Source organism: Rhinopithecus roxellana, chromosome 2 (assembly GCF_007565055.1).
Source record: "Rhinopithecus roxellana isolate Shanxi Qingling chromosome 2, ASM756505v1, whole genome shotgun sequence".
Classification (NCBI taxonomy): Eukaryota; Metazoa; Chordata; class Mammalia; order Primates; family Cercopithecidae; genus Rhinopithecus; species Rhinopithecus roxellana.
In genome coordinates, this window is record NC_044550.1 from 48,404,724 (window position 1) to 48,427,633 (window position 22,910).

General features: G+C 38.5%; 1 protein-coding gene across 12 annotated transcripts in view; it reads right to left on the reverse strand.

Moving 5' to 3' along the window:
• Window positions 1–22,910, reverse strand: part of PTPN13 (protein tyrosine phosphatase non-receptor type 13) — a 228,430-nt gene that overhangs the window by 71,557 nt on the left and 133,963 nt on the right. For all 12 annotated transcript variants that reach the window (XM_030919866.1, XM_030919897.1, XM_030919901.1 and 9 more), the window contains 7 exons: window positions 17,606–17,680; window positions 17,309–17,483; window positions 15,161–15,314; window positions 14,746–14,884; window positions 13,876–14,028; window positions 7,672–7,854; window positions 4,402–4,564 (listed from right to left, as the gene is read on the reverse strand). In XM_030919866.1, coding sequence (XP_030775726.1) covers window positions 4,402–4,564; window positions 7,672–7,854; window positions 13,876–14,028; window positions 14,746–14,884; window positions 15,161–15,314; window positions 17,309–17,483; window positions 17,606–17,680 — 1,042 coding nt within the window. The remainder of the gene's footprint in view (window positions 1–4,401; window positions 4,565–7,671; window positions 7,855–13,875; window positions 14,029–14,745; window positions 14,885–15,160; window positions 15,315–17,308; window positions 17,484–17,605; window positions 17,681–22,910) is intronic.

Consider the following 22,910-nt stretch of genomic DNA (forward strand, 5'->3'; position numbering starts at 1 on the left):
CTAATAACAAAAGCATTGCAGTATATGTAAATGAAGAATAGGAGCACAGGATTTCAAATGATTTAGTTTTTCATGCAGTTAGTGACCCATATCACAAGGCACTACCTTTGATCCCCTCTGGAAAGCAGCAATTCTATGTTGTTGCATTCTACATGGAATTAAGTTTGACTGCTACATACAACAACTGGGAACTTCCTTTTATAAAGAAAATGTCTCCCTTGAAGAAAAAGGAGGAGGAGGAAGAGGAGACAGAGGAGGAGGGAGGGAGGGGAGGAGGAAGAAAGAAAGAAAATATCAAATGATTACTGACTTAGATTCTTGGATTGTTTCATTTATCTTCTACTTCCTAGGAAGATTAATAATTGATATTTTCTCTCAGGCATAAAGAGGTAGGAAAACATTAAAGGTTTTTAATATTCATGCATCAGAATTAAGTTTAAAGAAACATGCCTTATTGTCACTAGGAAAATTCAATGATCTCTCTCTGAAATGGAAGTGGGCACCAAGTTACAAGAAGACCTTAAAAAACCAAAGACTTTTAAAAATACACCTTCGTTAAAAATTCCCATAATCAAGCCGGGCGCAGTGACTCACGCCTGTAATCCCAGCACTTTGGGAGGCTGAGGCGAGCAGATTACGAGGTCAGGAGATTGAGACCATCCTGGCTAACACGGTGAAACCCCGTCTCTACTAAAAATACAAAAAATTAGCCAGGCGTGGTGGCGGGCGCCTGTAGTCCCAGCTACTAGGGAGGCTGAGGCAGAAGAATGGCGTGAACCCGGGAGGTGGAGCTTGCAGTGAGCTGGGATGGCGCCACTGCACTCCAGCCTGGGTGACAGAGCGAGCCTCTGTCACAAAAAAAAAAAAAAAAAAAAAAAAAAAAAAAAATTCCCATTGTCATATTTACCTCAAAATACAAAGTTTTTATTAGAGCAAACAACACTATTCTATTTTCATTTACTTTACGAGTTGCCTATAATCCAACAAGCAAAATGAAGTCTTCAGAAGGAAATGCCTTTACACCCAATAGATTCCTCCATCCTTAAAGAAAATGTAGGCCAAATTTTGGCAGGAATAAGGATAGCTGGCTCAGTTTAGTCAGCTTTGTGAACATATTAGGGAATAAGATATTCAAATCCATTTGTAGCCTACTCTTGGATATGGGATGGGATCATAAACCAAGCATTTATCTGGTGTTTCCTACTGCCTTTTACCTGGAAAGAACTGCAACATGGATTAGAATGAACTTGTATCCTAATATTAATGTTTCAAATTAGAACACAAAGGCTTGCTAGCTCCATACTTAGTCTGCAATTCATACTTCCTAATCTGTTTCTGCTATTGTTCAGTCCCTGCTACCATTTTGTGATTTCTTATATCGTCAGCTTAATCATATTCTCTTTTTAGGAGAGGGACTTCATTTATTCTCTTATCCCATAGTACTGTGCACTTACAAACAGTAAATGCTCAATAACTGATTAATCTTAAATCCATGCAAATCAGTTCTTGGGAAATTCATCAAACAGAAAGTGCACTGGATTAGGAATTAAGAGATATGACCTCTATATATGACATGAGGGCAAAACACTATCTTCTCTCAACCTGTTTTGCCATTAGTAAAATTTTGAACTTAATGACCTGTAAGGTTCTTTCTAGCACCAATATTCCATGACTCTAAAGAAGCAGCATACATTTGTTAGCCCATTAACCTGCCACAGATAACACCAGTTGTTTTCACTTGTAGTACAAATAAATAGGCAGACAGTTACTTATAAGCCAAGGGGAAAGATACAGATCACACCATCTTAAAATGCTTTCATGTATGAGGGCAAGGATACATAGCTGTTGTGATCCTGGGGGTAAACCTGTGATATATATATACAACAGTATCCCCAGCCCCACTCCATGGATGAAGAAATTGAGATTCCAAAAAGTCACTTACTTTGCTAAGGTCATTCATTCATCTACTACTACTGCTGCTGCTGCTGCTGCTACTATTACCACTATTACATAGTGTAGAAGCATATAGTATAGTAGTAGTACTATCTTCTAGTGGTAAAACAATGTTGATGATGGTGATGACAATAATGATAATGAATACTTCAGTAAATGTTTACTGAATATTTTTTGCCAGGTAGTTTTAAAGGGCTCTACATGTATGAATTAATTTTCGTTTCACAACTTTCTGATATAAGTATTATCTTACGGTAATCATTTTATAGATGAAGTAACTAAGGCAAAGAGTTTAAGTAGCTTGCCCAAGGTTTTAGGGCTTGTAAGTAACAGAGCCTAGTTTACCACTGGCAATTTGGCTCCTGAGCTCATGCTCTTAACTGCTATACTATATTGTTCTTCAGCATAAGAAATGTTGAGGATGAGAGACTAACTTCAAACTTTGTCTTCTGATTCTGTTCACTATACTACAACTGTAACGAAGTAACCTTCAATTGTTATGGATTGTACTGAACAGAATATTAGTCAAAGTAAGAATGGTGATGGCTCTAATAGGTCTGATATTTCACTATACTTTGAAAATATATAAGAGCATATAAACTTTCTAGCAGAGCAAAGCAGAAAGAGAATAATGAGATTACTTTATGGCAGTGGTTATTGTATTTTAGCATGTGTAAAAATCATTACCGAGTTGGGAGGCCAAGGCAGGCAGATCACAGTCAGGAGTTTGAGACCATCCTGGCCAACATGGTGAAATCCTGTCTCTACTAAAAATACAAAAATTAGCCGGGCACGGTGGCAGGTGCCTGTAATCCCAGCTACTCTGGAGGGTGAGGCAGGAAAATCGCTTGAAACCAGAAGGCAAAGGTTGCAGTGAGCCAAGACTGCACCAAAACAAGATTTCGACAAGAGAAAAACTCTGTCTCAAAAAAAAAATAATAATAATAATTACTGAGGAAAGCCTGTTAAAGTACATATTCTAGGGTCCAAATTCCCAAAGACTGTAGCTTTCTGAGTTTTATGTAAGTTCCTGGAATCTTCATTTTAAATCAGCATACAACCTCCACCCCCCCATCATGATTCTGAAAGGTTGAGAAACATCTAGTCATAGGTTGCCATCGCCCCAGTCTGCTCTTATGGGGAAAATATTTTCTGAATGTGAAACAGTTTGGGTAAAGAATTCATAGGACCCTGCTGCACAAGGTCATCAGTGCTATTCCATTAAATTTTTAAATCACATACTTCTCACTGTTTCACTTATACCTGTAAGAATTTACTATGCAGAATTAAATTTTGTATAATTTTAATCTCTAATTGCAGAAATCACCAAATCAGTTTTATCTCTCTGAAATTTAAACATTTCAGTTCTGATTGAGATATTTTTTCAGAGTCAGATTAGTTTCTTCTGCTGACTCCTTTTCAAAAGAAAGTAAAACCATTCTCCTGACCATTTATATTAGGCACTATGATTATCCATCTCAATCTCTGAACAGGGATGCACCCAAGTAAAACAAATAGGTGGTAAATCTGCCACCCAGAAAACTATACAGTGTGTCTCTTCACTGTCCTGTTCTGGGCGCATACTTCCCCCATCCTCTGCCTTGTTTCCTATAGTCTTTCCCTCATCTCTAAAGCCCTTCCATTTATCTCCAAAGTACTTGCATTATTTTTATCTTTCATATCCAATTCAAGTGCCATCTGTCCAGTACTCTAGTCTCTGATTTCCCTCTTCTAACAGTATAGGTCATAAAGTCTGTACAATACAATCTGTTATTGAAATCCTGAACTTTATTTATTTTTTTGAGACGGAGTCTGGCACTGTCATCTGGGTTGGAGTCCAGTGGTGCGATTTCAGCTCACTGTAACCTCTGCCTCCTGGGTTCAAACGATTCTTCTGCCTCAGCCTCCCAAGTAGGTGGGATTACAGGTGCCCACTACCACACTTGGCTAATTTTTTGTATTTTTAGTAGAGACAGGGTTTCACCACGTTTGCCAGACTGGCCTCAAACTCCTGACCTCGTGATCCACCTGCCTCGCCCTCCCAAAGTGCTGGGATTACAGGCGTAAGCCACCGTGCCTGGCTGAAATCCTGAACTTCTATTGTGTATTGCTGTTTCAAGCATGTTGGTCTTACCTTTCGAAATATTGGATAAGTTTACTGAGGGTAGAGAACATGATCAAACTTTTATAATGTCTACATCAACTAGCCTTTCATTGCTAAGCACAAAATGGACATTTCAACAGGTACTCCCTAGGAGTCTTTTCTCAGGGTGAACATGAAGCTGAAATAGTGGTTTCATCTGTGACACCTTTATAGACTTGATTTAGCCATTTAACATGTATATACATTGTAAGTTTTCATCCTAAACATGGCAGTTCTTTTAAAACTTGGTGGCAAAAGTTCTGCATATTCCCAGGAGTCATCTGAAATAGTCTGTTTCTCCTTACCAATATCTTGGGCGTCTTGGTTGCTCTGTCTTGCTCTCATCTGTAGTTGGAACTTATGCTGGGAAGAGCAGAGGTGCAGCAGGTACTGGCATACCTTACCGTTGTCTGTCTGGAAGGCATGTTTTATTCCATCTGATGTATTTTGCAATGTGATTTTCTTTTTCTACAATATTAACCAAGGGTATTCATAATTATAATAAGTAGAGATATTATTTATATTTCCTGTTATTAGGCACTGGGTGTTGACTTACATCTAATATAAATATAATCCTATATAGTCATGCATCACTTAACAATAAAGATATGTTCCAAGAAATACATCATTAGGTGATTTTGTCATTGTGCAAACATCCTGAAGTGCACTTATACAAACTTAGATGGGATAGCTTACTACTACACACCTAGACTATATGGTGTAGCCTATTGGTCCTAGGCTTCAAACCTGTATAGCCTACTAAATACTGTAGGCAACTGTTTGTGTAGTATGTATCTAAACACAGAAAAGGTGTGGTAAAGATATAACATTATAATCTTATGGGACCACCATTGCTCGTGGTCAGTTGTTGACGGAAAAGTCATTACATGGCACATGACTGTATTATTATAAACAAATGCAAGATATAAATTAATAGTTTGCCACTTTCAGAAATTGTAGCCTAAATCTAGATTGTATATATCAGTCATCAACAAAGGAAACTGATTCCTTTGATAAGATTATTGATATTTTGAATTTATAGTAATGTTTACAAACACCAAAACTGTTTGGAAAGGAAATAATAAATACGTGTTCTACTCTATTGGGTAAAGAAAATGAAAGTTTAACAAGATATTTTTATTAATATATAACGATAAGAGCTGGGATTCAGTTAAGTAGAGTCTGGGTGGCACAAAGGCTGAATAGAAGTTGTGGAAAATTAAAGAAAATGCGAGATGGAGAGGTACTGGTAACATAACTGCTGGGTTGAGAGATAAAACACTGATATTTAGAGATAGTGATTTGTGCCAAATATAGGGAAAGTAGGAGAATCACCAAATCAGTTTCATCTCTCTGAAATTTCTTGAAAAGTGAATGTCTCTTGTGGAAGAGAGCATACTCAAATGGTGACCCATGTCTTAAGAGACCAGTGTTCAACATGTCAGGGATCTAAGACTAATATCACTGGAGAATCACTTAAGTTCAGTTAGACTGTACTCTAGCTCTTGGCTACTGTGCAGATTATTCTACTTCATGTCCCTTGTCTTTACTTCAAATGTGGAAATAGGCATGGAAAAGCCAAATTTAGTAGGCTTACAAGAGTTGTAATAACAGAGTATTACCCAGACTTCAATCATGTCATCTTTACAATTTCTAGCCTTGGTTATTTATAAATTTTTCAATGGACTTTTCTTACTTGTATAAATTCAAAGAAACTTTAGAAATAAAACAACATTGCTAAATTCTAGCTAGATATTGTTGCCAATTAAAGCTCCAGGATTAACTCTGTTTTCTTTGTTAGAAACAGAAATCAGTAAGTATTAGAGAGGAGCTAAAGATACAGTAGCAACAAACTAGTATCTTGATTATCAGTAGTATACCAAGTAACTCTTCAAATACTTGGAGAACATTTTTTCTTTCCTAACAAACATACCACTTAACCACTGTCAAGGAATTTGCAAAGACACTGAACTCCATAGTTGTAAAACTCTCTCACTGATTCAAGCATTAACATTAAAGAATCTTCTTAGTTCATCAGTCAAAAGAACTACAGAACCAGTACCTATAATAAAAACCCAAAGGCAGCAAAGATCACACACACAAAAATGCAGAGATAGGTTAGAGGTTCATATTAATTATGAAAAGTGATAGTATAGATGATTTAATATCTAAGAAAGATGTATAGTTTTGAAACACAAATGAAGAATATTTGATTCTCTCCAAGTGTTAATGGATGGACTGGATAAGAAATGTGCTTGAGAGAACTCAGTTGTGAGATATGAGAAGACAAATGGTAACTTTTCCACTTCCCCAGAGGTTAGCAGAAATAAAAAGGAGGGTTAAAAAAACAGAGTTCTGTGTTAGAGAAAGAACTTCAGGATAAATGAATGCTATTAAATATAGGAATAATTTGAGTGGGAATGTGAACTATTCTCTATTCCCGCAGATCTTTAAAAATGAACGAATCACGGCTAGTTCTATATATGGGCGTCAGTGTGGTAGCTTGGCAAATTACATAGAGCTGAATGCTGTGTGGTTATTTGACTTGTTGCCTTTTCAAAACGGTCCAAACTGGATTTCTACTTAATTAATTTAAGATTTCCTTCAGACGTGGGCTCTGCCAGCATTTCCACTGGGGAAGGTAAATTAAACCCAGGTAATTTCCTGGTCCTGACAATCTTGAGAAGATGTGGGTGGTCTGGAGAACATATTATTTGGCAATCTTGTGATATCTCTTGGTTTCAGAGGAAACCAATCAACTAACCATTAGGTCTAGAAAGGGTCTCAGGGTTGAAGATTATCCAGATTCATCAGGACCTTGGTAACTATATAAACACTGTTTTGCTGAGACTATACTTTAGCCTAAATATGAACTAAAGGTATCAGTAGTTCCTGAATACCACTAGGAAAACAAACATCTGAACATATTGATATTTTTTATTCATCTCTGAAGGTGGCCAATGGAACTTTAATGTTCAGGTATCCCAACTAGGTCCAAAATCAAAATATGCCTTTATCGCTAACTATCTTCCATAAACATATTATTTTCTAAAAATCATTTTCTAACTTTATCTCTATAGAGAGCTGTACACCAAAAATCTAAAACTGCAGAAAGTCCTGGGACTAATTCATAAAATCCAGTAAGTCTCTGTACCTCTGAGATTCAAATAACAGTTGCTACGAGGGGGTCTACTATTGGGCCAGACAAGGTTCACTAGGGTTAAGATAATTATCTATCTTAAAAACATTAGGAGGATTTCTCTGTGTGAGACGTTACAACCCTAGAATAAGTTCTGACTTACTCAGAGAATTCAAGCTGGTTGTAATTTAACTAAAGTTAATTGAGCATATAACCAGTCAGGAATGTGTAATAATCTTAAAAATCACCTGTTGAAAAAACCAGACATAAATAAAATCTCAATAATACTTTCTACAACTACAAAGGAAGAGTTAAATAGTATTAAGATGTATTATCCCCATTGAGTGGCAGAGTCTAAGGAAAGTCTGTTAATATGTTACACAGAAGTTGGTAATAACATTTGAAAATATAATGAAAAGAGGTTAAATGGACATACAGAAAAAGATATTTTCTTCGTTTCCCTCCATGGAAAGCGAAGGACCAATGTGCGCACTCCATTGTGAACTTCAAACACAAGGACACCTTTAGAACAGACTCCAAGCAATATTCCTGTTTGTGACTTTTTCTCAGGGTGCACTCGGTGAAAATGAACTCCATATTCTGTCAGTCTTTGGCAGACCTGTTGGAATAATATCATACCATAGCAATACACTTTGGTAAATGGTGACATAAAGCTGTATGATATGGTTTAGCTGTGTCCCCACCCAAATCTCATCTTGAATTCCCATGTGTTATGGGAGGGACCCATTGGGAGGTAATTGAATCATGCGGGCAGGTCTTTCCTGTGTTGTTCTCATGATAGCAAATAAGTCTTACAAGATCTGATGGTTTTAAAAAGGGGAGTTTCCCTGTACAAGCTCTCTTCTCTTGTCTGCCTCCATGGGAGACATGCCTTTCACCTTCTGCCATGATTGTGAGGCCTCCTCAGTCACATGGAACTGTAAGTCCATTAAATCTCTTTCTTTTGTAAATTGCACTCTCTCAGGTATGTCTTTATCAGCAGCGTGAAAATGAATTAATACAGCTGATAGGTACCAGTAGAGTGGGGCATGGCTGAAAAGATACCTGAAGATGTGGAAGTGACTTTGGAACTGGGTAACAGGTAGAGGCTGGAACAGTTTGGAGGGCTCAGAAGAAGACAGGAAAATGTGGGAAAGTTTGGAACTTTCTAAAGACTAGTTGAATGGCTTTGACAAAAATGCTGATGGTGATATGAACAATAAGGTCCAGGCTGAGGTGGTCTCAGATGGAGATGAGGAACTTGCTGGGAACCTGTTGGGAACTGGAGCAGAGGTGACTCTTGTTATTTTATTTTATTTTTTTCAGCAAAGAGATTGGCAGCATTTTGCCCTTTCCCTAGAGATTTGTGGAACTTTGAACTTGAGAGAGATGATTTAGAGTATCTGGCAGAACAAATTTCTAAGCAGCAAAGCATTCAATATGTGACTTGGGTGCTGTTAAAGGCATTCAGTTTTAAAAGGGAAACAGGGCATAAAAGTGTGGAAAATTTGCAGCCTGACAATGTGATAGAAAGAAAATTCCATTTTCTGAGGAGAAATTCAAGCTGGCTGCAGAAATTTGCATAAGTAGCAAGGAGCCAAATGTTAATTACCAAAACAATGGGGAAAAGGTCTCCAGGGCATGTCAGAGACCTTTGTGGCAGCCCCTCCCATCACAGGCCTGGAGGTTTAGGAGAAAAAAATGGTTTTGTGGGCCAGGCCCAGGGTCCCTCTGCTGCGTAGAATCTAGGGACTTGGTGCCCTGCATCCTAGTCACTGCAGCTGTGACTAAAAGGGGCCAAGGTACAGCTCAGGCTGTTGTTTCAGAGGCTGGAAGCCCCAAGCCTTGGCAGCTTCCATATGGTGTTGAGCCTGTAGGTGCAGAGAAGTCAAGAGCTGAGGTTTGGGAACCTTTGTCTAGATTTCAGAGGATGTATGGAAACTCCTGGATCCCAGGGAGACATTTGCTGCAGGGGCAGGGCCCTCATAGCGAACCTCTGCTAGGGCAGTAGGGAAGGGAAATGTGGGGCTGGAGCCTGCACACAGAGTCCCAATTGGAGCACCACCTAGTGGAGCTGTGAGAAGAGGGCCACTGTCCTCCAGACTCCAGAATGGTAGATCCAATGACAGCTTGCACCATGTATCTGGAAAAGCCACAGATACTCAACACCAGCCCATGAAAGCAGCCAGAAGGGGGGCTATACCCTGCAAAGCCACAGGGGCAGAGCTGCCCAAGACCTTGGGAGTCCACCTCTTGCATCAGCGTGACCCAGATGTTAGACATGCAATCTAAGGAGATCATTTTGTAGCTTTAAGGTTTGACTGCCTTGCTGGACTTGCATGGGACCTGTAGCCCTTTTGTTTTGGCCAATATCTCCCATTTGGAATGGCTGTATTTACCCAATGCCTGTACCGCCATTGTACCTAGGAAGTAACTAACTTGCTTTTGATTTTACAGGCTCATAGGCAAAAGGGACTTGCCTTATCTCAGATGAGACTTTGGACTGTGGACTTTTGAGTTAATGCTGAAACAAATTAAGACTTTGGAGAACTGTTGGCAAGGCATGCTTGGTTTTGAAATGTGAGGACATGAGATTTGGGAGGGGCCAGAAGCAGAACATGGTTTGGCTGTGTCCCCACCCAAATCTCATCTTGAATTTCCACATGTTGTGGGAGGGAGCCAGTGGGAAGTAAGTGAATCACGGGGACAGGTCTTTCCCATGCTGTTCTCATAATAGTGAGTAAGTCTCACAAGATCTGATGGTTTTAAGAGGGGGAGTTTCCCTGTACAAGCTATCTTCTCTTGTCTGCCACCATGTGAGACCTTCCACCACGATTGTGAGGCCTCCCCAGCCATGTGGAACTACATGTAAGTCCATTAAACCTGTTTCTTTTGTAAATTGCCCAGTTCGGGTATATGTCTTTATCAGCAGTGTGAAAAAGGACTAACACACTGTATCAATGTAGTTTAATGTGGAAAGGATAATCTTTTCAACAAAGGTTACTGGAACAACTGTATATCCACACGCCAAAAAAAGTGAATTTCAACCCTTACTGCACCCTACATATGAAATGTAACCAAAAATGGATCACAGACCTAAATACAGGCACTAAAAGCATTAAACTTAGAAAGTATTTGCGACCCTGGGTTGGGCAAAAATTTCTTAGATGGAACATAAAAACTATAAACTAGAAAATAAAAAAATTGGAAACTTCATTAACATTGAAAACTTGCTCATCAAGAGTTAATGTTGGCCAGTGCAGTGGCTCATGCCTGTAATCCCAGCACTTTGGGAGGCCAAGGCAGGCAGATTACTTGAGGCTAGGAGTTTGAGACCAGCCTGGCCATCATGACAAAATCCTATCCCTGTGAAAAATACAAAAATTAGCCAGGTGTGGTGGTGCACACCTGTAATCCAAGCTACTCAGGAGGCTGAGGCAGAAGCATCACTTGAACCTGGGAGGTGGAGGCTGCAGTGAGCCAAGATTGCACCACTGCATTCCAGCCTGGGCAACCGAGTGAGACTCTTAAAAATAAAAAAGAAGAGTCAATGTTAAGAAAATGTATGGCAAGCCACAGACTAGGAGTAAATATATGTAAACATATATCTGATAAAAGACTTGTATGCAGAATATTTAAAGAACATGTACTTCTCAACAGTAAGGAAACATATAACCAGTTACAAAAGGGGGTAAAAGGTTTCATTCGACACATCAATAAAGATGATATATAAATAGCAAATAAACACATGAAAAGACTGGTCAACATAAATAGTAATGAGGGAAGTACAAATTAAAACCATAATAATATACCACTACTCACCCATTTCAAATGTTAAAGTGAAAAAGACTGAAACTACCAAGTGTTGTCAAGGATGTGGAGCAACTGAAATTCACACACTGTTGGTAGGACTGTAAAACTGTACAATGATTTGGAAAACAGTTTGGAAGTTTCTCACAAAGTTAAACACGCACTTACCATAGGTCCCAGCAATCCTATTGCTAGATATTTACTCAGGAGAAATAAAAACTGTGTTCACAGAAAAATGTGAACTGGAATGTTTATAACAGCTTTATATCTATCAACTAATGAAAAGAATAAACAAATTATACATTTGCACAAATAAAAACTACTCAGAAAAAAAAGAAAAGAAACTACTGATATATACCACCCCCAGGATGAATCTTAAAAGTATTATTCTAGGCCAGGCATGGTGGCTCATGCCTGTAATCCTAGCACTTTGGGAGGCCGAGGCAGGCAGATCACAAGGTCAAGAAATCGAGACCATCCTGGACAACATGGTGAAACCACGTTTCCACTAAAAACAAAAAAAAATTAGCCGGGCGTGGTGGCACGTGCTTGTAGTCCCAGCTACTCCAGAGGCTGAGGCAGGAGAATGTTTGAACCCGAGAGACGGAGGTTGCAGTGAGCCGAGATCATGCCACTGCACTCCTGCCTGGCGACAGTGAGACTCCGTCTCAAAAACAGAAACAAATAAAGTATTATTCTAAGTGAAAGAAGCCAGACATAAAAGACTGTATATTATTTTTTACATGACATTCTAGAACAAAAAAATACTATGGTAATAGCAGATCAGTAGTTGCTAAGGGTTACAGGTAGGGGGAGGGGACTGACTATAAAGAGACATGAGAGAACTTTCTGTATTCGAAATGTGCTATATCAGGAGTTGGTAAGCTTTTTCTGTAAAGGGCCAGATAGTAAATATTTCAGGCTTTGTGGATCATATGATCTTTATTGTAATGACTGGACTTTGCGGTTGTAGTATGAATGCAGATACAGATGATATATAAAGAAATGAGTATGGACTAGTTCCAATAAAACTATTTATAGAACAGGCAGGCCACAGTTTGCTAACCCTTGTTCTCAAGACTGTTGTGCTGAATACATATTTTTATATTTTATTTTACTTTACTGTTTTATTTTATTTTGAGATGGGATCTCATTCTGTTGCTTAGACTGGAACCCAGTGACAAGATCAAAGCATACTGCAGCCTCAAACTCCCAGGCTCAAGTGATCCTACATCAGCCTCCCAACCAGCTGGGATTATAGACATGCATAACTATGCCAAAGCTCAATGGCATATGTATTTTAAAAACTCACCGAACACATACAAATGGTAAATTTTATTGCATATAAATTATACTTCAATAAAGCAGATTTACAAAAGATATTTCAAAAGCAACATAATATATAGCAAAAGTGAAGCCTTAGAAGGTTGTGTTAACAAGATAAAACTTCTTAAGTTAGAAGAAAGATGCTGAAGTTAAAGGGAAATGAAGTAACAGAATATATTATTAGAAGGAGTAGGGCAACCTAATATTCATTAGGCATGCTAATTACAGGGAGAAAACTGAAACTTAGAGAAGTTAAATACATTGTCCAAGGTCACTCAGCTAGTTGAAATAAGAATTCAAATGCATCGAGACCATCCTGGCTAACATGGTGAAACCCCGTCTCCACTAAAAATACAAAAAACTAGCTGGGCGACGCGGCGGGCGCCTGTAGTCCCAGCTACTCGGGAGGCTGAGGCAGGAGAATGGCGTGAACCCGGGAGGCGGAGCTTGCAGTGAGCTGAGATCCGGCCACTGCACTCCAGCCTGGGCGGTCTCAAAAAAAAAAAAGAATTCAAATGCAAGACTGTCTGCCTGCAAATCCTCATGCAAATTCTTTTCACTGTGCCAATCTGCCTTCTACCTTTATTAATAAAATTACAGTGTAACTTCTTACTTTCTACAAGTATAAAAATGTAATAACTAAGAAAAGTGTAGGTCCATAATTTAATATTTTTAAATTTAGACTCAAACAGAACAAACCATCTTGCCTTTCTTTCTTTCCATGAACACTAGATTAAAGGTTATATAAGTCTGTGAATAAAATCCTTTCATAAATTTTCATAGGGCTGGGAAACTTGGTTTCTTTCTATATGTAGCAGCGAACGGAAGGCATACTGTTATATCCTAGGAAGCTAAAACAGAAGAATGTTCTGAAAATTTGTCTTTTCAATGGAACACTATCTTATATTTGCTATTTGCATTGGAAATTTACATGGTACTATTTTTCTTGATCATAAATGCACTATTTATCTGAGGTCATATAGAAGCTGGTTATAGGTCTAATAGAACTGTAACCTAGTAAGTCATTTTTTTCTGACTCTCTACCCCTATCTACATTAATTGGCATTTAGTGGGAAGACCATTTTTAAAGGATGTAACTGAATTTTAAGCCTTTTGAGAAAAAGCAAAACAAACAATTCTAGAATCAGTATGAACTTGCCTCTCTTATCAAGCCATTCACCAAATTAATTTGCTTATTCTGTATAATGTATTTTGATTTTGCGTATGGAATAAGATAAAAGCATAGGATTAACAGCCAGGTAGAGATGGGTTCAAATCATATTTGCCCCATATCTCTGGGAACATTACATTTCCTCTTTGAGTCTCATTTCCCTTTTTTACAAAATGGGAATTAAAATACTATAATTTTAGTCAGCAATAAATGAGATGAGATTATGCACAGTATCAGTTTTTGGCACTTGAACTCTTAGATATGTGTTCTCTAACACTTCTTGCTTACTTGAAAAAGATACAAAGCTTATCATTTGTAATCTTGCATGCTTACCTTTAAAAATTCTAACTCTGTCTCTTTTTCAGAAGCTCCCACATAGGTACTATGCAATTTGGGTAACTCTTCTTTGATATAGGATAAATCTAGTTTCTCCATCACTCTGGCGGGCAAATAGTGCTCCATTCTAAAGTAAGACACACCATGAACCTAGAAAAAAGAATGTTTTCATAAGCAATTGCTTGCCTTTTATTGGAACAAACCCTCTTCTATCTTAAAGAAGTTCTTGCTTTGGCTAAGAGATGAAGTACTTCTATTTCTACATCTCTCTCTGAGGAATGAGTTTTAGAAGAAATGCATCAGTCTTTCTTTTTTTATTCACTGAGATAAAATGACTGAACTGATTAGCAAGTTTGAGGAGTGTGACATTCAAGGGCCTCATATCACTGTAATTTAGGATGAACGTTGTGAAGGATGCTGCTCCAGTGGCACAGCTTCCAGCCCCTTGCTTCCTCTTAGATCACTTTTATTTAGAAACATCAGGCTTTAAGTATACTGTGAGTTCTCCATACAGTAAGCTCTGCCAGGCTACCAGCCCATTATGTGGAAGGCAGAAGATCCTTTTAATTTATATTTAACTAATAACTCCTGTGTCTAGTCTCTGTAGGTTAGAACTTGGAAGAAGGAGTAAGTGGTAGATATTCCTAAACTCCAAAACAGGATAACTCTAAACACGAAAAAAAAATCCCACACTTCATGATTTTATATAATTGATATACATGGAGTGCTTGGTCATTTTGAGGTACCAAAGAAGTCTCTAAATCTTCAGATCTAAACATCAAACACGTGAATTATGTTTAGTCATTAACTATGTTAAAGGTAAGAACACCAAACAAAAATGGTCCTGGATAAAAACATAAATCCTACCTCTGGTTGATAATCTCCATACTCAGCCTGGAGAGCCAAGGATGCCAGCAATAAGGAAGTCTCATCATCACAGTGCATCCTTTCCTCCAAAATATCTTTTCGAAGCTGAAGGTAATACTGGTGACATGTCAGAGTATGTCTAAAAAAACAAATACACAGACATCTTGGTCTTTGATTTTGAATACTACAGTGATTTTTATTATAGGCATGTAAGGTTAGTTTCCATGAGTTTATTATTAAGCTTATTATTAAGCTTCTAAGGCATAAAGATTAAATAAACTGTGTTGAAGGAAATACTACTTTTATCATAAAGCAGACATTATCATTGATTGGAATCAAGTAATCCAGTATCAGTAAGCAAAGGGTCAAAAGACCAGTGTCCAAAGGGAGCAAAAGAGAAACCTTGTGTACTCACTGTATTAGACTAACATCATCCACAAAAAATTTAATTCTGAAAAACAAAGTAAAATTAACAGTGGCTTTGGTCTTTTTCTTTGGTTCTTCTTTCCATCCCTCTGGGGCCACTTTGGTTAATTTTAAGTCAGGATCAACAAAGAAATATTCATTATCTAAAACAGAATGAGAAAAATGTTCAGATAAAATAAAAACTACTTTAGTGTTTTCTTCTAATTTCTTCACTTTTTGGTCAGACTTGCATAAAAGAGTATCATATGAGAATATAAATACAAGACTGTTAAAAATGTGGCAGGCAGGGAGCTCTGAGACACTCCATTTAGATGGGAGGCAATATGGCCCACTCTTTTAAGAATGGGGGCTCTAAAGACATACAGTCCTAGATTCAACACCTGGCCACAACATTTACTATCTGTATGACACTGGATATATTATTTTACCTCTCTAGACATCAGTTCTCTTGTCTTTAAGATCAGGATAGTGGTAATCCTTGCTTTACAGCATTGTTATAAGGATCAAATGACATAATGAATAAAAACACTTGTTAAAGCACACAGTATATGGTAAACATTTAATAAATATTAGCTAGTACTTACTATTATTGAGTTACCAGCTGAAACCTGGGAGGAATGACATTCATCATTTTATTTTTTAATGTCATTAGTTAACTATTATTTACTCTCTCCAAATAAAAGAATTACTCAATACTGTCTGGGCGGAGGGAGGGAGGGAACAAAAGAACAAAGGGACTAAAATGGCACATTTCCGGGTTCTTCATTGTTAACTTTCCCGCGCCCGGGAAAGACACGGGTCGACTGCGCAGGCGCAACCCCACCTCTGACGGAGAAAATTGAAACCTACCTAGCCGCTCCTACCGCCCCGCCCCCGACCCGCCTATGTCCCGCCCACTGCCCACCCACTCCCGGGCCCAGGACATAAAAGCCGCTCCGGCGGGGCGCGGGGCGAACTTCCTTGGCCCTTGCTTGTGTGCGGACCTAGGAACCTCGCCGAGAACTGCCGGAGTGACTTCGTAGGCCTCCACCGCGGGAGACCGGTGAACCTCACCCCTCCTTCACATTGGCTTGTAAATAAAGTTTTCTTTTACTTTGCCTACTTGTCTATTCTCTGGCATTTACTCTGGTGGTCATCTGGAGCAAATCAAATACAATTTGATTTGAGCAGAATCTATAAGAAGTTAGGTGTAGTATAAACAGAAATTTGGATGAACTGAATCAGCTTCATGTAGACAATACTGACTGATTAGTCTAAAAGTAAAATTAGTAGTGATAGAACATCAGTAGGTACTAATTGACTATTTATTGGATGAGTCTACAGCATAAATTATTCATTTTTAAGGCACAATAATTCAATAATCTATATTGAGGGAAATATTTCTTTTAGGATTCAGAAGATATTATGAGCTTATAGAGTTTTAGGATCCTTTAACCTGTCAGTTGTCATTTATGGTACTTTGCTGTCTAAGCTTTCCAAGTTAAATTCTGAGGTAAACAGGAATCTGAAATATTAAAGAGTAACTTACAAATATAATGACTTATTTAAAAAGGAGACAAATTCCAAAAAGTTTCTTACTGCTCTGGCAACTCTAACTGGTAAGTAGGAGAGGCTTCTACTGAAGCTGTGTCTTAGACCACTGTGGTTATAAACATCATGGAGTTAAGTGGATACAATATTTAAAAGATATGTGAAATAACTAATTTTTAGCCATCAATTGACATTTTAAAAAGTCACTATGATTTTAGGATAGTAGGCTAAATAAATTGATGTGGAAATTCAGAAACAGGGTCTTGCTATATATTCAGACTCATATTAGGATACTAATTTCTAGAGTATACATGTAGGCCATTAACATATAAAATGGTCCCTAAAATATAATTAGAATCTATTTTTATATAACCATAGCAAAAAATAAAAAAAAACTTCCCAGTCAGATACAGAAGATGCTCAACAAACACAGCTATTAAAACAATGAAAATATCTGGGAGAATAAAGGGAGTTCCTAACTCACTTCTACTGACTAGTTCATTTAGTTACTAATTGTCAAAATGAGGTCAGGCATGGTAACAAACATAGGAAGTCAGCTTGTTGCTAAGTTTCTATACTGTACTCTGAATACAAAATGTCTTGGTACCTTTGAGGGTAGCTAAAGCAAACAAATGATGCTCTACTAAGCCAATATGCGCCACAACCATATCAAACACATCTTTACATATAGTTTTGGTATCACAGGTCAGTTCCAGTCTCTGCCCGTTCAGAAGCATTATGTTTACTTTCCTTCGGTTATCCTCATTCTTCCCTTTCTTAGTCTACAATTGAAAAAATAAATGGCATTCATGAAAATAAGCATTATTAAAATTTTAACTGTTTTTTAGCACTAAATTAGTGAAATTATTTTCTAAGTGTGACACAAATTGGTTTTATTACTTACAAGAATAGACCGTGGCAAATCCAAAGATATAAATGGTTCAATTGTCATTTTCACAAACTCAGGGCCAAAGAAATTCTGCAAATCACATAAGCAGAATCAATAGTTTTTACTATTTATTCTAGTTTTTTCCTTGAAAGGAAAAATAATGTAACAACAATAAATTACTTATGTAACTATAAAATCACCACATTAGAACTAGGTGATCTAAAAAAAAAGTCGAAGCTTTCATGAAGAAGTATGCCGGAATTTACCAAGAACAGAAATAAATGGAGTATGCCTTACATTAACTTTAAACAAGTTTTTCCCCATCTTTGTTTTCTACTATTGATGCTGATGTCAAAAATAATGCCTGACTTTTATACTGTTTTACAGGGTTTTCACTATTTGGCATCCAGATAGACTCAGACTCAAAAAAAAAAAAAATAGTATTCAAGAAGTAATAAAGAGTTATTAAGCTCATATAAGGATTTGGTTTAATACTGCTAATGCATGAAGTGATTGAACAGAATCTCATTGTCTTAGAAAGTGACATTCAGACTAAAATAGATCGTAGGGTAGGTGTGTGGCTCACAACTAATCCCAGTGCTTTGGGAGGCTGAGGCAGGAGGATCACTTGAGGCCAGGAGTTTGAGACCAACCTGGGCAACACAGAACCTGTTTCTACAAAAAATAAAAAAAGTAGCTGGGCACTGTGATGCATGCCTGTAGTTCAGCTACTTAGGAGGCTGAGGCCAGAGGATAACTTGAGCCCAGGAGTTCCAGGCTGCTGTGAGCTATAATCATACCACTACACTCCAGCCTTGCCAACAAAGTAAGATCCTGCCTCTAAAAAAATTAAAAGCAAACAGACAAAAACAAAAAAAAACTGGTCATAGTTAAAAGACATCTACTTTGTGTCTATATATATTTACCTGTAATCACTATCTTGGAACCCTTTGACACTGTACTTTTTGTTTTAAATAGTGGCAACTAGGGATAGTATCAGTCATATAGTCTCTGATCCTTGTTAATGTCCCCAGCAAGAAAATATCTCAGGAAATAAAGGACCCATGAGATGGGGAAAGTGGAGTGCAAACTCTGTACTTACTGCTTCTCAATCTATGATTTCCCCTTTCTCCTCTTGTATATTCTGGGGTTTTGGCCAAAGGGGAGAACTAGTTTAGGAGACAACTTAAAACAAGTTAGACTCTGGGTGGGAGAAGGTTTGAGAAAAGACTGAAAGATTATATCTTAATGGGCAAAAGGTAGAATGAAACCAGGGCTAATCTTAAGGCCAGAGGCAGGTGGTTTGTGTGTATGTGTAGGTCTGTGCTTGAACTAATGGATGTTACCAGAGTTTCATTTTTGTTGGTTTCTTCTTTGCATTTGGTTGTACAGCACACTGATTGTTTGGTGTAGGAATTCTATTCAAGTTAATTGACTGTGTAACATGTGACAGATAACATTTATGTAAAAGTAAAAGTTTAACATAAGGGGCTTATTAATATTCAATGAACTAATAGGACACATTTTAAGCAAGAATAGAAATAGAGTAGAAAGAATGAAAGTGGAAGACAGCCGAATAGGAAGAGCTCCAGTCTGCAGCTCCCAGCGTGATCGACACAGAAGATGGGTGATTTCTGCATTTCCAAGTGAGGTACCTGGTACATCTCATAGGGATTGGTTGGACAGTGGGTGCAGCCCTCGGGGGCAAGCTGAAGCCGGTGGGGAGGGGGGTGTTGCCTCACCCAGGAAGCCCAAGGAGTACGGGGATTTCCTTTTCCTAACCAAGAGAAGCTGAGACAAACTGTACCTGGAACAACAGAACACTCCCACCCAAATACTGCACTTTGCCCACAGTCTTAGCAACCAGCAGACCAGGAGATTTTCTCCCGTTCCTGGCTCGACAGGTCCCACAACCATGGAGCCTTGCTCACTGCTGGTGCAGCAGTCTGAGATCAACTTGAAGGCTGCAGCCTGGCGGGGGAAGGGATGTCTGCCATTGCTGAGGCTTGAGTAGGTAAACAAAGCAGCCAGGAAGCTCATACTGGGTAGAGTCCACTGCAGTTCAGCAAGGCCTGCTGCCTCTATAGACTCCACCTCTGTGGGTAGGGCATAGCTGAACAAAAGGCAGCAGAAAATTCTGCAGACTGAAACATCCCTGTCTGGCAGCTCTGAAGAGAGCAGTGGTTCTCCCAGCATGGCATCTGAGCTCTGAGAACGGGTCCTTGACCCCCCCCATAGCCTAACCGGGAGACATGTCCCAGTAGGGGCTGACAGACGCCTCATACAGTTGGGTGCCCCTCTGGGACAAAACTTCCAGAGGAAGGATCGGCAGCAATATTTGCTGTTCTGCAGCATCCACTGGTGATAGCCAGGCAAACAGGGTCTGGAGTGGACCTCTAGCAAACTCCAAAGACCTGCAGCTGAGGGATCTATTAGAAGAAAAACTAACAAGCAGAAAGGAATAGCATCAATATCAACAAAAAAAGGACATCTACAACAAACCCCATCTGTAGGTCACCAACATCAAAGACCAAAGGTAGATAAAACCACAAAGATGGGGAGAAACCAGAGCAGAAAAGCTGGAAATTCTAAAAACCAGAGTGCCTCTTCTCCTCCAAAGCATCGCAGCTCCTCACCAGCAACAGAACAAAGCTGGATGGAGAATGACTTTGACAAGTTGACAGAAGTAGGCTTCAGAAGCTTGGTAATAACAAACTTTGAGCTAAAGGAGCATGTTCAAACCCACTGCAAGGAAGCTAAAAAACTTGCAAAAAGGTTAGATGAATGGCTAACTAGAATAAACAGTGTAGAGAAGACCTTAAAAGACCTGATGGAGCTGAAAACCACAGCACAAGAACTTCGTGATACACGCACAAGCTTCATTAGTTGATTTGATCAAGTGGAAGAAAGGGTATCACTGATTGAAGATCAAATTAATGAAATAAAGCGAGAAGGCAAGTTTACAGAAAAAAAGAGTAAAAAGAAACAAACAAAGCCTCCAAGAAATATGGGACTATGTGAAAAGATCAAATCTACGTATGACTGGTGTACTGGAAAGTGATGGGGAGAATGGAAGCAAGTTGGAAAACACTCTTCAGGATATTATTCAGGAGAACTTCCCCAACCTAGCAAGGCAGGCCAACATTCAAATTCAGGAAATAAAGAGAACACCACAAAGATACTCCTAGAGAAGAACAATCCCAAGACACATAATTGTCACATTCACCAAGGTTGAAATGAAGGAAAAAATGTTAAGGGCAGACAGAGAGAAAGGTCAGACAAAGGGAAGCCTAACAGACTAACAGCAGATCACTCTGCAGAAACCCTACAAGCCAGAAGAGAGTGGTGGCCAATATTCAATATTCTTAAAGAAAAGAATTTTCAACCCAGAATTTCATATCCAGCCAAACTAAGCTTCATAAGTGAAGGAGAAATAAATTCCTTTACAGACAAGCAAATGCTGAGAGATTTTTGTCACCACCAGGCCTGCCTTACAAGGGCTCCTGAAGGAAGCACTAAACATGGATAGAAACAACCGGTACCAGCCACTGCAAAAACAGGCCAAATTGTAAAAACCATCGATGCTATGAAAAAATTGCCGCAATTAATGGGCAAAATGAGCAGATAACATCATAATGACAGGATCAAATTCACACATAACAATATTAACCTTAAATGTAAATGGGCTAAATGCCCCAATTAAAAGATACAAACTGGCAAATTGGATAAAGAGTCAAGACTCATTGGTGTGCTGTATTCAGGAGACCCATCTCACACGCAGAGATACACATAGGTTCAAAATAAAGGGATGGAGGAAGATCTACCAAGCAAATAGAAAGCAAACAAACAAACAAACAAACAAACAAACAAAAAGTGGGGGTTGCAATCCTAGTCTCTGATAAAACAGACTTTAAACCAACAAAGATCAAAAGAGACAAAGAAGGCCATTACATAATGGTAAAGGGATCAATTCAACAAGAAGAGCTAAATATCCTAAATATATATGCACCCAAGACAGGAGCACCCAGATTCATAAAGCAAGTCTTTAGAGACCTACAAAGAGACTTAGACACCCACACAACAGTAATGGGAGACTTAAACTCAGCTCTGCAACAAGTGGACCTAATAGACATCTACAGAACTCTCCACCCCAAATCAACAGAATATACATTCTTCTCAGCACCACATTGCACTTATTCTAAAATTGACCACATAATTGGAAGTAAAGCACTCCTCAGCAAATGTAAAAGAACAGAAATCACAACAAACTGTCTCTCAGACCACAGTGTGATCAAATTAGAACTCAGGATTAAAAAACTCACCCAAAACCACACAACTGCATGGAAACTGAACAACCTGCTCCTGAATGACTACTGGGTAGATCACGAAATGAAGGCAGAAATAAAGATGTTCTTTGGAACCAATGAGAACAAAGACTCAGTGTACCAGAATTTCTGGGACACATTTAAAGCAGTGTGTAGAGGGAAATTTATAGCACTAAATGCCCAAAAGAAAAAGCAGAAAAGATCTAAAACCAACACCCTAACATCACAATTAAAAGAACTAGAGAAGCAAGAGGAAACACATTCAAAAGCTAGCAGAAGGCAAGAAATAACTAAGATCAGAGGAGAACTGAAGGAGACAGAGACACAAAAAACGCTTCAAAAAACTCAATGAATCCAGGAGCTAGTTTTTTGAAAAGATCAACAAAATAGACTGCTAGCAGGAGTAATAAAGAAGAAAAGAGAGAAGAATCAAATAGACGCAATAAAAAAAGATAAAGGGATATCACCACTGACCCCACAGAAATACAAACTACCATCAGAGAATACTATAAACACTTCAATGCAAATAAACTAGAAGACCTAGAAGAAACGGATAAATTCCTGGACACATACACTCTCCTAAGACTAAACCGGGAAGAACTTGAATCCCTAAATAGACTATTAACAGGCTCTGAAATCGAGGCAATAATTAACAGCCTACCAACCAAAAAAAGTCCAGGACCAGATGGATTTACAGCCAAATTCTACCAGAGGTACAAGGAGGAGCTGGTACCATTCCTTCTGAAACTATTCCAATCAACAGAAAAAGAGGGAATCCTCCCTAACTCATTTTATGAGGCCAACATCATGCTGATACCAAAGCCTGGCAGAGACACAACAAAAAAAGAGAATTTTAGACCAATATCCCTGATGAACATCGATGCAAAAATCCTTAATAAAATACTAGCAAACCGAATCCAGCAGCACATCAAAAAGCTCATCCACCATGATGATCAAGTTGGCTTCATCCCTGGGATACAAGGCTGGTTAAACAT